General features: G+C 48.3%; 1 protein-coding gene across 1 annotated transcript; it reads left to right on the forward strand.

The window, feature by feature from the left end:
• The first annotated feature begins 375 nt into the window (after nucleotides 1-375).
• On the forward strand, nucleotides 376-15,479 carry LOC132536364 (neural cell adhesion molecule L1-like protein). Its single transcript, XM_060184110.1, has 4 exons — nucleotides 376-959; nucleotides 4,393-4,577; nucleotides 13,056-13,187; nucleotides 15,256-15,479. Exons 1-4 carry the CDS (start codon nucleotides 781-783, stop codon nucleotides 15,462-15,464), a joined length of 705 nt encoding a protein of 234 aa, XP_060040093.1. The 5' UTR covers nucleotides 376-780; the 3' UTR covers nucleotides 15,465-15,479.
• Nucleotides 15,480-16,217: the final 738 nt, after the last annotated feature.

Consider the following 16,217-nt stretch of genomic DNA (forward strand, 5'->3'; position numbering starts at 1 on the left):
CTTTGCAGCCAATGCCCTTTCTATCCTGGGAGCAGTGACTTAGTCTTAGCTGTCTCCTACCCTAGAAGCTCCAGCAGAGTCCTGTGTACCCTGGGGTGACCTCCATCTGCAGGTGAACCAGGCTACTGTATCTCTCCTGTCACCTTCCACTGCAGTGACACTGGTGCACTTCCTGTGTGCCTCTACAGATGAGAGCAAGGTCCACATTGACTGTGGGAGCTTGAGGCACCATTGCATTGGAGAAAAGGAGAGATGGAGTTTCTCAGCCTGCAGACACTGGGGAGCTGGCTGGTCAGCCCTTGCCCAGGTGTTTCCCCACAGGGCCTGAGAATGTAATCGGAGCCCCCACCCCACCCCAGTCAAGAACTTGGCCAATTCACAGGAGGTGCCCCAGATGTCCTGAGTCAGGATTGCAGAGTGCAGGACCCAGGGATCTTGTGTATAGGAATCTGGACAGGTAGGAACATGATATCAGACAGAATAAGTACAGAGGTAGCAAGCAAGGAAGGCTAGGTGTGATAGAGTCTCTTTCATCAGAAAATGAATGATCTGGAACCATCTTTGAGCTTCTGAGTCTGAAGATAGAGTTGCAGCTACCACTGGCCTGGCCTATAGCTTGGTGCTGCCTAGTAAATACATCCTGGCGGGGGGGAGGTAGGGCACCCCGAGTTGCAGGGACAGAAGAGTCTATTTCCATGGGAGACTATTAAAATGTAAGGAATGTGAGTGCCCACACACAGTGGGTGCATGAACTCTTGAGTGTGCTGTAAGGCAGCCTCAATGCTGATGAGTCTCGCCTGTTGGCCAGGAGAAGAGCTAAGCCTCTCCTGTTTTCTAGCAAATTCCATCAAGCAGAGGAAGCCGAGGCTGCTGCTGCCACCACCAGAGATCGGCAGCAAGTCCACTGTCACCATCCTCCGAGGGGACACCCTGCTGCTGGAGTGCTTCGCTGAAGGCCTGTGAGTCCACATCCCCTGCTCCTTGTCACCCAGGTGTCCCAGAGAAAACACCAGCTCAGCTCAGGGGAGCTGATACATCTGGCATGGCTGTACTCCTGGGGGTGGAGGGCACACTGTAGGTTTCAGGCTGCATCTCAGGCCCTGGGGCTGGAGGTGGCCAGGAGCAGAGGCCAAGGCGACCAGGCATCTGGAAGCTGAGGTCCCTCTCACCACGTGCCACCTCCCCTCCCTGTCTGCCCAGAATCAGGGCACCTGTGCTCCTGCTGTCTCCACCACAGTTCTCCCTGCACAGAGCCCAGGCCACCACACTGGCAGCTCCACACCCGAGGTCACTCCCCGGGGGCTCATAAGTGATCTTCACAGCCCCACTCCCCCACCCGCTGCAGCAGTCACTGTGAGTGACCTTAATATTTTGTGGTCAGTGTGGCACTGGTCTGTTTTTGTTTTGCTTTTTTTTTTTTTTTTTTTTTTTACCAGAATACTGCTCAGCTCTAGCTCATGGTGGTACAGGGGATTGAACCTGGGATTTTAGAGCCCCAGGCATGAAAGTCTCTTTGCATAACCATTATTCTATCTCCCCCACCCCAGGCCTGGCTTTTTGGAATAAGACCCTTCCAGGAGTCTTAGCATGGTTGCTCAGAAAGGCTGCCTTTATCCCAGCATTAGCTCTGCCCATGTTTCTGAAGGTGTGAGTGAGGGCTTTCATAGTCAGGGACGGAGGCAAACATGTCTGCAGATAAAGCTGGGTTCCACAGTTATTCTCCATCAAACCCCATCAGTCACTCATGCAGTTACTGCACATTCTCCTTACACTGACAAGAGAAAGGAGAGACCAGGAGTCTCTAGTGGCAGCAGTCTGTGTCTGGAGAGAGGCTGTTCCTCTCACCTGCTCCAGGTGGCCCATTTGCTCTGCTCTTTGGAGAGAGAGAGAAAGAGAGAGAGAGAGAGAGAGAGAGAGGCTGGAACGCCCTAGGGTCCAGCAGGAAGACTCCTACAGAAAGTGTGGTGCTTGCAAGTTCCATGCAGGAACTCAGAGGAGCCCCAGTGCTGGAGAACGGGGCCACGCAGCCTGCCAGCTGGCTCCCTGCCACGTGCACAGATGGTCGAGAAGCGATGGTACTGGGGAGCCTGGGGGTGTTCAGAGCAAGCTCCTGCAGACCCGGGTCCGAGCATCTCTGCTCTGTGTGTGTGTGTGTGTGTGCACACCAGGTGCAGGGCATGTAGGAGCCACACCTGGCATTGCCTTTTGGCAGTTTGGTCCTGGCACCTTTTGGAAAGGAAAGAACAGTGTGTGGGGGTCACAGTACACTCATCCACCCTACAGTTTTTGGATAAGAACTGAAAGATTTTAACTACTTCCTCTCAGGATGATCACTGACAGAAAGGAGCATTAGCTAGTTCACTGAATCATCTGGCCATCAGCATATATTCTAAGACTATCCAGCAGGAAGAAATAGGAGGATCGAGAAACATGCAGACTGTTACATGCGTGAAAGGACCAGTTCAGAATCAAGTTTCACTGGCGGTGGGTGGTTTCCTAGCCCTGGAACCTCAGTCACACCCATAAGCTTACTGGATCTTCAGGATCCTCTTGGCTAAAATGCCAAGCAGGGACATCTCTCTCTGGAAAAAGCCATGAGGTATCCCAGAGCTGTTAACAGTGAACAGCACATGGAGTGAGAGAGAACACAGATCCATGGGGGCTGGGTGAGCCCCGGTCTCCCTCCCTGAGGCAAGGCCATCATTGCTGGGTTACAATTTACCCTCACAAGGGCAGGGCGGTGGCACACCAGGTAGAGTGTACATGTTACCTTGCTCAGGGACCTGGGTTCAAGCCCCCTGTCCCAACCGTCAGAATGAAAGCTTCAGGAGTGGTGAAGCAGTGCTATAGGTGTCTCTCACTCTCCTTCTCTGTCTTTCTTTCCCCTCTGTATTTCTCTCTCTCCTATCAAATCAAATAAATAAATATCTTAAATTAAAAAATCCACTCTCAGGGGCTTGGGAGACAGCATAATGATTCTGCAAAAGACTCTCAGGCCTGAGGCTCTGTGGTCCCAGTATCAGTCCCCAGCACCACCATCATCAGCCAGAGCTGAGCAGTGCTTTTCTCCCTTCCTTCCTTCCTTCCTTCCTTCCTTCCTTCCTTCCTTCCTTCTCTCTTTCTTCTTTCTGTCTTCTCTCTTCTATCTCTCTGTCTCCTGCTTTCTTTTTCTATGTCTTACACATTCTCCCTCAGTAAAATTAAATATATATATATTTTAAAATACCCCTGTGTTTGAATCCTGGGAGCCTCAGGCCACTGCTCTCACCCTCTACTTCCAGAAGCAACTTCTCTCAGACCCAGCAGGATCTGTGTCTACATCCTGCATTCTTTCCAGTGAAGGTAGAGGTGACAGTATGAGGCAGGGGCTGCAGTCAGGGGTCTGTGTGGGCTTTTTCCATGGGTTTGTACTCTATATTATATTATATTATATTATATTATATTATATTATATTATATTATATCATCTTTGCAAATAAGGAGGGCTGCCCCCCCTCCCGACAACCCCTCTAGTCTAATCGGACCATTTCAATGGTAATGACGCTCGGGTCCCCTCCCTTCCCTGTCACCAGGATTGAGTGGAGTCGTGGCTGCCCTTCCCACTAGCAGGCCTGATTTTGCCAGGATTTGCAAGGGTCCATGAGAAGGAGAACTGTCATCTCTAGCCTGCCCCTCCCACTCAAAAACTCACTGGGAAATTTCAGTGAAGAATGAAATGATGAAACCTGATGGGCCGGAATGATAGCTCACCAGGCAGGGCACCTGCATTGCCTGTGTGTGGCCGAGGTGGAGCTATGGAACCTGGGCAAGCTCAGATGCAGTGGTATATAGCTTTGTTGGTCTCTCCCTCTCTGTCTGATGTAAAATGTGGCCAGGAGCACATGTACCTTGCCTTGATCCAAGGAAGGAAGGAGAGAAGAGAGGGAAGGAGGGGGTATCAGCAGAAGGAAGGAAGGAAGGAAGGAAGGAAGGAAGGAAGGGGAAGACAAAGATAGGGAAGAAAGGAGGAAGGAAGAATGGCATATAGAGGGGAAGGAAGAAATGGAGGAAGGAAAGGAGCAAAGAAAGAAGGAAGAAAAAGAGGGAGGGGAAAAAGAAGGCAGAGAGGGAGGAAAGAGTCTCCTTATATTCTCCAGTTCCAACCCCACACTGCCCACCCAGCCACACTGCTTCAGTCATAGGACTTAGCCCTCTGGGTAGAAGAACAAGATTTCCAAGGAGAAGGCTTGTGAGAAAGACTTCCCATGGGTGGAGGAGAGAATCCACATCCATGGTCTCCACTGGGCTGGCTGGCCGTCTACACCAGGGTCGCCCAGCAGACTGCGTCCTGTGGGTGTCTCTCTGTTGCACTCTGCACCTTACAACATGCTTGCCGTTTGCTTGTTCCTTTTAGTCCAACGCCCCAAGTGGAGTGGAGCCGAGTGGGTGGAGATTTACCAAAAGGAAGAGAAACAAAAGAGAATTATGGGAAGACCCTGAGGATTGAGAATGTGTCCTACCCAGACCGAGGGAACTACCGCTGCACAGCCGCCAACTTCCTGGGCTCGGCCACACACGACTTCCATGTGGTCGTGGAAGGTAGGGCCCCAGCATCGATGTCCTCCTTTTATTTCAAAATCAAGTGTTTCTCCACATATGAGTTGCTTTCTCCTCTCAAGCTTGAAGGGTGAAACAGAGAAACAGGGCCAGGTCTTGATGGTGGGAAGACCATTACGGGGACCATCCTTTACCCCCAAAGTTCTCCCAGCAAGGGCAGGTCTCTGTGGATTAAACAATGACTAGCCTAGCTGCTCACTGCACCTGCTCTTCTGTGTCATCCTGTTGCCAATTTCTCTGGTTTGTGTGATTGGTGTGCCCAAGCATAGGAAAGGGGGAGGAAGGAAGGAAGGAAGGAAGGAAGGAGGGAAGGAAGGAAGAAAGAAGGGAAAGAGAGAGAGGTATTGAGGTTTTACAGGGCAGAGTAGCCCTCCCTGGAGGGAAGGGATAGGAGAAAAGATGAGAGACTCCCGCAAAGAATGGGGACGGCATCCCCAAATGAGGTGCCTGCATTGAGCAAGAAACTGGGGCCCTTACAAAGAGCTCTGTTATCTCTTCAGTGTGGTAGAGGCTTCACAGGTTGAGCCCATATTCACCCAGTCAGCTCCTGATCTGCTCCCTCTAATGACTGGGTGGGAATCTTGTCCTCTGCACAGCTGGCCATGTGGCAGCTTCTACAGCTTTGAGTGTTATCTGCTTGGCTCACGGGAACCTCTCAAGTACAGAGTCTTCTGGTGACATGGGGAGCAAAGAGTTTCTTGGTCTTCTACCTGTGTCTCCTCTCCCTGACTGCTATCACTGTCCCTTTTCTGTCTCAATCCTATTGTGGGAGGTCATTTTATAGTCAGGGACATGTGACAACACGATCAGCTAAATCAGAGGACGCATTGAGAGGGGAGACGCGTCTGCGTGGGGCTGGGAGGAAGCCAAGCTTAGCCTCCCAGAGTTCTACCATCTATGTCCTTAGATCAACCCCTTCCACTTTGCACACATGGGGTCATTATCTTAAGGGGGGGGGGCACTGAGGGAACTGTAGTCTTGAGTCTTTCATCTCTGTGTTGTTTAGTCTCTTACAGATGCTGTTCAGGGCATTTACTTGTGGGGTAAGATAAATAGACTATGTGGTATGAACGCTGATTCTCTCTCCAAGCTCATGCAACCCACACCTTCTGTCTTTAGGGGTCTGGCCACTCTCCCGTGGTTTGTAGAAATACGTAGACATCATTAGAAATGTAGAAATATGTATGTCATCATTTTAGAGCCCTGCCTGACCCCTGGCAGTGATGGTGGTTGTGTAGTAGTTACCCCTGGAACCTGAGGCTACAGATCTGGCTCTGTTTGCCCCACTGTTGTAAGCTCTGCAGGGTGGTGGGCATGAGTGATGGAATAAGGTTTGGCGATGCCTTTGCAGCTGTTCAGAGCAGGGGAATTGTGTCTTGGGGGTTCCACTGAGTAGGCTGGTGTTCCAAGACCTCCTGTTTGTGTTCCAACAGACTGCCTCATAAAGCTCAAATTTGCTCAAGGAACAATTAAACAGGGACCCACTGTTTTCATTAATGGAAACAACGCAGGCTCTCCTGACACAGACTCTGCTCTCAGTCGGATGCATGTTTAATCACGTCACCATCTAGAATTTAAGGCACTTCCTGAGACCTCTTCATGAGGTGCCTGCTGGCTGGAAACATATCTTGTCTTCTCTTGGCTGGCCATGCACAAGGGATTAGGGAGAGAGAATCAGGCAGTGGCAAAGGTTTTCATAAAGTTTATTGGAATAAGCAAGTGATGAAATAGTCACTAAGAGAAAGGCAGTGTAGACAATAAAAAGGAGTCATCTGCCTCATAGGTGAGAGAGGGAGGCCTACCAGCAAGGAGAGAGCTAAGTCCCTGTCTGTTAGGCAGGAGTGCACTGGATATATATATATATATATTTTTTTTTTTCAGTGAAAAGTGGGTCTGTGGGAAACTGGGTGAAGGAATGTGTCAGTGGCCACCAGGGGGTGGTACACTTGGTTAAGCACACACATCACAGTGCTCAAAGTCTTGGGTTCAAGTCCCTGGACCCAACCTGTAGGGGGAAAGCTTTACTAGTGGTGAACTAGGACTGCAGGTGTCTCTGTCTCTTTCCCTCTCTTATCTCCCCCACCCCCTCTCAATTTCTCTGTCTCTATCCAACAACAGATAAACAAAAACATATTTTAGAAATTTACAGAATGGCTAGAAACTGACTGTTAAGTTTTTGCCTTTTCAAATGCCTTAAGCCTCGCAGTTTTCACTGACTGTCGCTATCTTGTCGGCCTGTCAAAAGCTTTATTTATTAATAATTTTGTGACACATCACTGGCTCCACTTGGGAAGGCCAGAAAGAACTCTCTGCTTCTTTGGATTCAGCAAAGGGAAAGCCTGCAGGAGAAAGCTCGGTTCCTACAGGGGCCTCAGTTCTGCCACCAGTGGTATGTCCCATGCCACTAGGTGATTCACAGAACAACTCAGAAAGGAGCCTGAGTGATTTAGCTCACCTACATCCCCAGTCCTCCTAGATGCTTCTAGATAACTTGGCTGCACACCAGGTAGCAGCAGGAATGTTTCCCTGGAACTGCCACTCCAGCACAAACATACCATGGACCAGACCTGTTGTTTAATTGTGGGCTGCTCCTGTCTGACTTGCTGACTGCGAAAATCCTTCCAGATGGCTGGCACGTTGAGACGGGAGCTGAATTTGTTAGCAATCTGGACACGGACTTCTTGATTGCAAGACTGAAGCTTTCACCAGAATTGCAAGGGTTGCAAAAATAAAAATAAAAAATCAAGGAGGTAAAATTCATTATGCAATCTCGCATGTTGACTTGACTGCAAGCCAGGCTCCAAAAAAAGCCGGCTTGGCTGAGGGGATGGGCTGCACCACTCACAAAGCAACTCTTAGCACCATTGAGATGTAAATACTGTTTTTGTTTTTGCCGGGGGCATTTAATCCTTTCTCCTTAATGGAGAACCCTAATTGTGCCCTCTTTTTATGTTTTCCTGGTTTCTCTTCACATATGCAAGTGAGAAGCAAAGTGAAGGCCTTTTCAGTTTAGTGTGAAAGCAGTAAATATAACCTTCATCAATCATTTGTGGAGAGAAGTCCACTTTGCTGCCTTTACTTCTGCCTTCTTGTGCCGCTTCCCCCCCCCCTTTATTTTTTGCCTCTTGCTTAGAAACTCAAATTAAATTACAAGCTATAGTCATCTGGAAGAAGAACAATGCCGCTTAGAATCTGAGATTTTAGTCCATTCTGCAAAGACCTGCAGAAAACTGTGCTTCATTCTCTCTCCGTGTGATATTCCCTCTTTGCCATTAGGGCCAGCCAAATGCTGTAATTTAAGCCACATCTTAACTACAGAAACAAACTGCTTCTTTGCATCCTATAATCTGTGTAAACAAATACAGCCAGGATGTCTTAACATTGCCAGGCCATCTTTCCTGGGTGCCTGAAGTAAGATAAATACTAGACATTCTGGAAAAGGAGACCGATTAAAATGGCAACGGAGACATTCTAAATACAGGAATCACTGCTCAAGGAAAGTCACCTTCACATCCACGTTTATAAACCTGGCTGGTTCTGACTTATTAACATGCATGTGCAAACTATCGTACTTACTGTTGAATGTAAAACATTAATTCCCCAATTAAAAAAAAGATTAAAAAAAAAGAAAAAGAAAAGGTAACAGCAGCAAATGCTGAAGAGGTTGTGGGGTCAAAGGAACCCTCCTGCACTGCTGGTGGGAATGTCAATTGGTCCAACCTCTATGGAGAACAGTCTGGAGAACTCTCAGAAGGCTAGAAATGGACCTACCCTAAGATCTTACAATTCCTCTCCTGGGGATATATCCTAAGGAACCCAACATATCCATCCAAAAAGTTCTGTGTACACATATGTTCTTGGCAGCACAATTTGTAATAGCCAAAACCTGGAAGCAACCCAGGTGTCCAACAACAGATGAGTGGCTGAGCAAGTTGTGGTATATATACACAATGGAATACTACTCAGCTGTAAAAAATGGTGACTTCACTGTTTTCAGCCAATCTTGGATGGACCTTGAAAAAATCATGTTGAGTGAAATAAGTCAGAAACAGAAGGATGAATATGGGATGATCTCAGTCTCAGGCCGAAGTTGAAAAACAAGACCAGAAAAGAAAACACAAGTAGAACCTGAAATGGAATTGGTGTATTGCACCAAAGTAAAAGACTCTGGGGTGGATGGGTAGAATCCCAGCTCCTGTGTATCCCTGGCCCCAGCACTAGAATTGCTGCGACATGAAGGGACGTCTGCATAGGCCATGGGGTCGCATTGCAGCTCAGCCTGTGGGCTCTGTCCTCAGACTTCCTGGGGACATTAGATGACTTCTCCAGTACTCAGTTCCCTGACAGTTGTCAGGGTGGAAAGGTGAACATAGGAGTCCCCCAGCTATCTCAGTCATGAGAAGATCTTCAAAAAAAAGTGCCATGACATGAATGAGATTTGTAAGGTGAGAATAGAAACAGAAATCTATTTGATGTTATGTTATTTATTGACCATCACTTGATTTCATTGTTCCAGGCCAAAGTTTTTAGATATAGAGAGACAGAGGAATAGAGGGAAAGACCCCACAACACCAAAATCCTCCCCCCATGTGGTGGGGGCTGGGACGGACTGCGGATTGTACACATGATGAAGCCGGTGACGTATTCAGATGAGCTATCTTGACAGCCCTTCCACAAATATATATATATATTTGAATTAGTGATTTAATATTGATTTATAAAAATTACAAGTAACAGGCGTATATAATTCCGTACCATTCCCACCACCAGATTTCCTTGTCCCCATCCCTTCAATAGAAACTGCAGTAATTACCCCAAGGCCATCGATATGGGTTGACTTTATATCTATCGTCATCTCTATATCTTTTCCCCCACTTTGCCTTCACTTCCTTTCCAAGTCACACCTACACCTATTATTATTTCTGAGTGTCCTTTCTTTATTTCTTTTTTTCTCTCAGATAAGAGAAACAGTGCCTGACTTCTTTTTCATTAATGGTATAAAAATAAGACTCCTGGTGACCAAAACTTCAAGTCCTGGTGAAATTGGGGTTCAGAGCCCTCTGACTATCTTTCCCTAATATTCCTCTCCCTCTGGGAGTATGGACCCAAATTCTTTTCTTTTTGGGGGGGGGTGGTGCAGAAAGTGGGAGTTCTGGTTTCTGTAACTGCTTTTCCACTGGACACGGGCAGTGGCAGGTTGATTTATTCCCTCAGACTGATTCTATCTTTCCCTAGTGAGGTAGGGCGCTGGAGAGGTGAGGTTCCAGGATACACTGGTGAGGCTGGCTGCCCAGGGAGGTCAGGGTGGAACCACAATAGGATCTGCAACTTGATGCCAGCCCAGAAATCTCAATTTTAGCACGCATGAACATTTAGAAAAAAACTCATCGTGACATGAGTGCCTATTTTTTGTTATTTTTAGAGCGATGTGACTGACATCTAACACTATGTAAATTCCAGCAGTGCAGTGTAATGATCTGATATTTATACAGTTCATGGAATGATGAAGTAAGTCAGTAAACATGCCTCACCACACACAGCTACACACGTTTTCCTGTGAGGAGAGCCCTGTTTTCTACTGTCTTAGCAATTTCTGGATGACAATATGGCCTTAACTGCCCTCTGAATTCACACTCATGACCACCTATATTTCCACATGTCTGAAAAAGGCAACCTCCATTCTTAGCTGTTGGATGGGATCTTTCCTGAAACATTTTTTTCCTGAAAATGTGAATGTTTTAAGTTCATCATTGTAAAAGACACACATGTTGAAGGTCCTCACCTCACAGATCACCAGGCAGTCTTAAATCAAGACAACTGGGAAATGACTACATATCCAGAGTGAAGGTTGTGAAACAGGTAGTTAAGTCAGGGCGTATCATCTGGAAAAGCCACAAAGCCTGTTTCTTGTTCAGACTTGAACAGGCCAGGGCTATTTCTACTTTTGTGTCTCATGGTGCTTTTATGGTGTCTTATTATTATTATTATTTCCTTTTCACACAGTACTGTAAAAGAAGAGAGAGCAGCTTACTAGGGGACCATTCCCCAGTTCCCTCCTGTGGGGTTCTAGTTGGACTCCTACATGGAAGAATCACAAAGTGAGTCAGTCATGTCTCAGGGAGAAGATGAGAATTTTGGGGGAGAAAGTAAGGACAGAAAAGGAGAAGAAAGTATAAGCCATGTAGGCATGCAGATCAGAGAGAGAGAAAGAGAGAGAGACCCAGAGCCTCCTGGTCTTCCCAGCTTTCTAGTCCCCTCAGAGGAAGGGCAGGACCCTCAGGGGATGAACTCCAGCCTTTGTCTCCAGGGGTCTCATTTGCCTCCATCTGCATGTTGTGGCCTTTGCAGTCAGGGAGGGAGGGAGCTGGGGCAGGAGATGCAGACACACTGGGGGGCTGGCTCTCCCTCTGGGCCTGCAGGGTGCAGGGCGCAGGGAGGGTGCTGCTTTCCTTAAACTGCCCTCCAACAGTCCCCTTTTATATTCCCTTGCTTAATAAAATGGCTTAGGTATCATTTTCACTCTACACAGGCAGCACCTGAAAGTCTCCTTGCTTTTGACTAAGAATGGCAATGCAGAGCAGTGTCTTGGGGGAAATAAGCCAGGCACACTTGATGGGAAACCACTGCCTGTAGGTATCCTGCTATTTTCTCTGAAATCAAATTATCTAAACCATCCACACTTTAATCCAAATCTGCTCTGCACTCCTGACACAGTAATATACGTGCAGTGACAAAACATGACAGTTATGTTTGCACTCGAGAAAAATGGCTCCTTCTGAGCTGAGGTGCCATTTAGAATTATGGCAGCTGAGCACTGGGCCAGGGACAGGATGGAACCTTAAAGAGCTCCTTACTGCCATTGTCTTGACAACCAAAAAGAGACAAAGATTGCTTTTAAGCTCCCTTTTTATAAAAGAAAAAAGAAATCCCTGGGCAATAGTATGCTTCTCATAGTCTTTATACTAGTAAATTGAAAACAAAGGGAAGTTGGGTGGTAGTGAAGCAGGTTAAACACAGGTGGCGCAAAGCACAAGGATCACATAAGGATCCTGGCTCAAGCCCCCGGCTCCCCACCTCCAGGGGAGTCGCTTCACAGGCGGTGAAGCAGGTCTGCAGGTGTCTATCTTTTTCTCCCCCTCTCTGTCTTCCTCTCCTCTCTCCATTTCTCTCTGTCCTATCCAACAATGATGGCATCAGTAACTACAATAATAATAACTACAACAATAAAAGCAACAAGGGCAACTAAAGGAAATAAATAAATAACTATTTTTTAAAAGGAATGAAAAGAAAACAAAGATGGAGATAAGAACACTGGTGGCCAGGCAGTGGTGCACCTGGCTGAGTACACTTGTCACTATGTGCAAAGGCCTGAATTAAAGCCCCTGGTCTCCACCTGCAACAGGGAAGATTCATAAGTGGTGACACAGTACTGCAGGGATCTCTTTCTCCCCCTCCCCACCCCTCCCATTCTATCTTTCCCCATCCCTCACAGTTTCTCCCTGTCTTTATCCAAAATAAATAAAATTTTTAGGGCTCAGGAGACAGCATAATGGTTCTGCAAAAGACTTACACGCTGGGGCCTGGCAGTGGCACACCTGGCTAAGCGCACACACTACAGTACACAAGGATGTGGTTTCAAGCCCCCGTCCTGACCTGCAGGGGGAAAGCTTCACAAGTGGTAAAACAGGGCTCCAGATGTCTCGCTGTGTCTCTTTGCCTCTCTATCTCCCCTTGCCTTCTAAATTTCTCTCTGTCTCTATCTAACAAATAAATAAGCAATATGTATAAAGACTTTCATGCCTGAGACTTTGAGCTCCCAGGTTCAGTCCCCAGCACTACCATAAGCAACAGCTGATCAGTGCTCTGGTCTTTTCTCTCTGTATCTCTCTCTCCCTTCCATTATAAAATAGATAATGCATTTAAAAAGACATTTTAAAAAAGAGAGAGACACTGCAAATTAGTTATTAGGAAGTGTTTAAGAATCATTCAGTGCTGAGCATTTGTTGCCACTGAAGGGTTGTCTGAGTCTCCGTGTTATAGTTTCTTACTCTGACTTGAAGACCAGCTCCAGCCAGTTCTCTCCTCTTTTGTTTCCTCTTTGCTGTCTGTGAGACAGACCCCCCCATGTACAACTGAAGAAAGCGACCCAGGGTACCAACCTCATGCATTCAGGGCACAGCAGTTATGCCACAGGTCCAGATGAGAGCACAAATGTGAGCACGCACAGGCACACGTATGCCAGATCACATCCCATTCACACACGTTCTCACACATGCTCACACACACCCACACCCTGGCATTGCATTCACAGAAATCAGCTCTTGTGAATCCCTTTGTTGTGGTGCCACCTACAGGCGTTTTATGGAAGCACAGCCTTGGCAGGAATCCAGGTGGTTCTACAAAGTGATGACTGACTGAACCCCCCCCCCCCCCCCGACTGTTTGTTCTCTGTGCCCTCAGAGCCCCCTCACTGGACGAAGAAGCCTGAGAGTGGTGTCTACAGCACCGGAAGCAGTGGCATCCTGCTTTGTGAGGCTGAAGGGGACCCTGAGCCCAGTATCAGGTGGAGGGTCAACGGCATCCCCATCGAGAGTGAGTGGAGCTGGGAAGCCTGGTGGTCAGGGGTTGACCCCACCGTGTTTGAAGGGAGCTGGGGAGGTTCTGCACGTTCTAGCAGAAAATCCATGGGAACCGAAAATGGAGAGGCAGGGTAAGGTGAGGCATTGGCATGGTGGGGTCCCCTAGAGAAAGGCAGGGTCCAGAGGACCAGGGTGTTCCCAGAGGTTGGTCAGCAGAGGGGAGACAGTCTACCAGCAGAGCAGCCTGGGAGGCAGCACTGAGCACAGCATTGGACTTGCAGAGCCCAGCGGTGGTGAGTGACCCTTCCAGAAGCTTTCTCTGCAGAAGCAGCACTTTTGCTGATGGCTGAGAACAGGGGTGAGTGGGGTGCTCAGTTGGAACTGGGGCCACACCATAGCCCCTCCCCACCCAGATGCAGGCCACCCCTGGCCAGCATCCCAGAGCCCTTACCCTCCACTTCTCAGGATGAGCTCAGGATGGCATGTGCTGTGACGACAGGCACCTTCAGGAACAGAGCGCCCAGTCCTGAGCTTCTGGCATGCTGCTGACACCTGAACTCAAAGATACTATGCCACCCCCTGGGGACACACTTCGGACATACTGTTGCTGGAACTAGGGGACGGAGTCTCTTTCCTCCTTGTCCCATGGTTCCTACAGGGCTGACATGTGAGAATGGGTGTCAGGACTAGTGTGTTCAGTCCCTTGGTTTAGTGTCTGCCTGGACCTTCAGCCTGGTCTCTCTGGGTGAGAACCCTGGGCTCTCAGCCTGTTCCCTGTAGCTGGGGCAGAAGCCCCAATCTGTCCTCTTGCCCCTCACCTCCCACCACCACCCAGCTCCTTGAGGCCCAGGGACCTAGGCTCAGTCCCCACCCTGTTTCAGAGTGTCCACACAACAGTGCCTCCTAGTGGACCTACTCATAGTTCACTCAGGGACAGTCCTTGCTATGAGACTGCTGGGCTGGCAGTGTGGCATAGGCTGGGGGGGGAGGTGGGCTCACCCCTTCACCCCATCCCCTCTACTTGTACATCCCTAACCTTGTCAGGTGACATGCTCACGGGCTGCAGGGATGACAGCAAGGACTCTCTTGGGGTTTCCTGTCCCTATGATCATGGGGTCCTCCAAGAATAAAGCATCCCCAGCAGGAAGTTTTGCCAGTGGCTTTTTTTTTCAATAATATATATTTTTATTACCATCAGGGTTATCTCTGGGACTTAGTGCCAGCACTGCAGATCCGCCACTCCTAGTAGCCATTATTTTCCTTTATTTTAATTTAATTTTATTTATTTATTTATTTATTTTCCATAGGACAGTGGCTGGAGGAATGGCTCAGTGGATGAAGTGCTGGACTCTACATAGGACAGAGAGAAATTGAGAAAGGAGGAGGAGGAGATAGTGAAGGAAAGAGAAAGATAGACATCTGCAGACCTGCTTTACCACTCTTGAAGCACCCCTGTTGCAGGTGGGGAGCCGGGGCTCAAACCCAGGTTCCTTGTGCTATGAGCACCACCACCCAGTCCCAGCATTGTCTTCTTGTGATATCACTCAGGTTAGAAACTTCCGGTCTTCCAGCCTCCCTGTCCACTCCTGGCTGGTGGCCACATTCCCACCACTATGGATGACAGCCTCCCTCAGGGAAGTGGAAGAAGGCAGAGAAGTGACCCCAGAGCACACAGCTACCTGGGAAACAGCCCCCTCATCTGGACAGATTGGGGGTCAGGCTTGTCAGGAAGCTGATTTATATCTGGGTCCAAGTTTACAAGAGTGACATTTGGATCACAGCATGGAACTTGAATGCTAACCAGAGAATCTAACACAGGGAGTCACTGTGTAAGAGACCAACAGATGTGATAGTGATAAGACAATCTTGGTCAGATGGAAACTGCTAGAAGACCTGCAAAGACACCCCCCCCCCCGCCCACCTTGTTGATACTGAGAAATTTTGAAGAATTGGCTTCAATAAGCCCCAGCTCATCCTTACACGGGCCTGAGACTTAATGCCACATGACATATGTAATATGCAGCATGTAAATATTTTATGCCCCATTTGTCATTACAATGACATCCTTTCATCTCTGGCAGAAAACCCATTTGCTGGTGACGTGGTGTCCCCAGGCGAGATCAGCTTCACGGACCTGCAGCCCAACCACACAGCCGTGTACCAGTGTGAGGCCACCAACACCCACGGCACCCTGCTGGCCAATGCCAACATCGATGTCATAGGTAAGGCACCTTCTGTGGTGACTCATGGGGAATGTTCAGGGTCCCTGACACAACACAGAGGCCTCTAGAGTGTATGATGTCACCTGTGCGCCTTAGACCTCATTCTGACACCTTACCTTCCAGAGACAGTTCCCTCAGCGGGGTGCAGGGCTTGCCAGGCCTGAAGCCCTGGGCTTGAGCCCTGCATCATTGGGGTGTAGTGTGCATGATGCCAACTGAGCTCCATGGGTGGTGGTGTCTCTCCTCCTCTCTGTCTCTCTTATTCTCCCTCTCCCCCCCCCCCAAAAAAGCAATAACATTATGCTTTCAAGCATGTATTGAATTCAGGCATGTGTGAAAGGGGCCCACTGTCTGGGAAGTCCAAACCATTATTCCATGAGAATCTGAGCAGGTTAACCCTGAGTTCTCTCCCTCCTAAGGGGAAGAGATGTTAAGCAGGTCCCTCCTGACCTCATCAACTTATGATGGATAGACTTTTCGGGATGAGGCACCTTTGAACAAAGGCCATGAATTACTGTGTATGACCAACCTAAAACCCACTGAAAATATCCTGGCTTTACTCAAACTGTTCCCATTCCCCTTGCCCTGAAGTGCTTGTAATTTACCCTTAGAGAAAAAAAGCCTGCCTAGGAATTGTGAACTCATGACCAGACCTTATATGGTAACTTTTGAGTTGTGATCAAATACTTGATAGGTCAAGATGTAACTATGCATTGTGTGTGGGTTAATGCTTACCTCAACCTTCTCTCTGAACTATGGGCATTTCTACTTGCTTGTATCTATCCCCAACAAACAAGTAGTCCTAAGAGGCTTCTCCAGAG

This window comes from Erinaceus europaeus, unplaced genomic scaffold (genome assembly GCF_950295315.1).
Source record: "Erinaceus europaeus unplaced genomic scaffold, mEriEur2.1 scaffold_1275, whole genome shotgun sequence".
Taxonomy (NCBI): Eukaryota; Metazoa; Chordata; class Mammalia; order Eulipotyphla; family Erinaceidae; genus Erinaceus; species Erinaceus europaeus.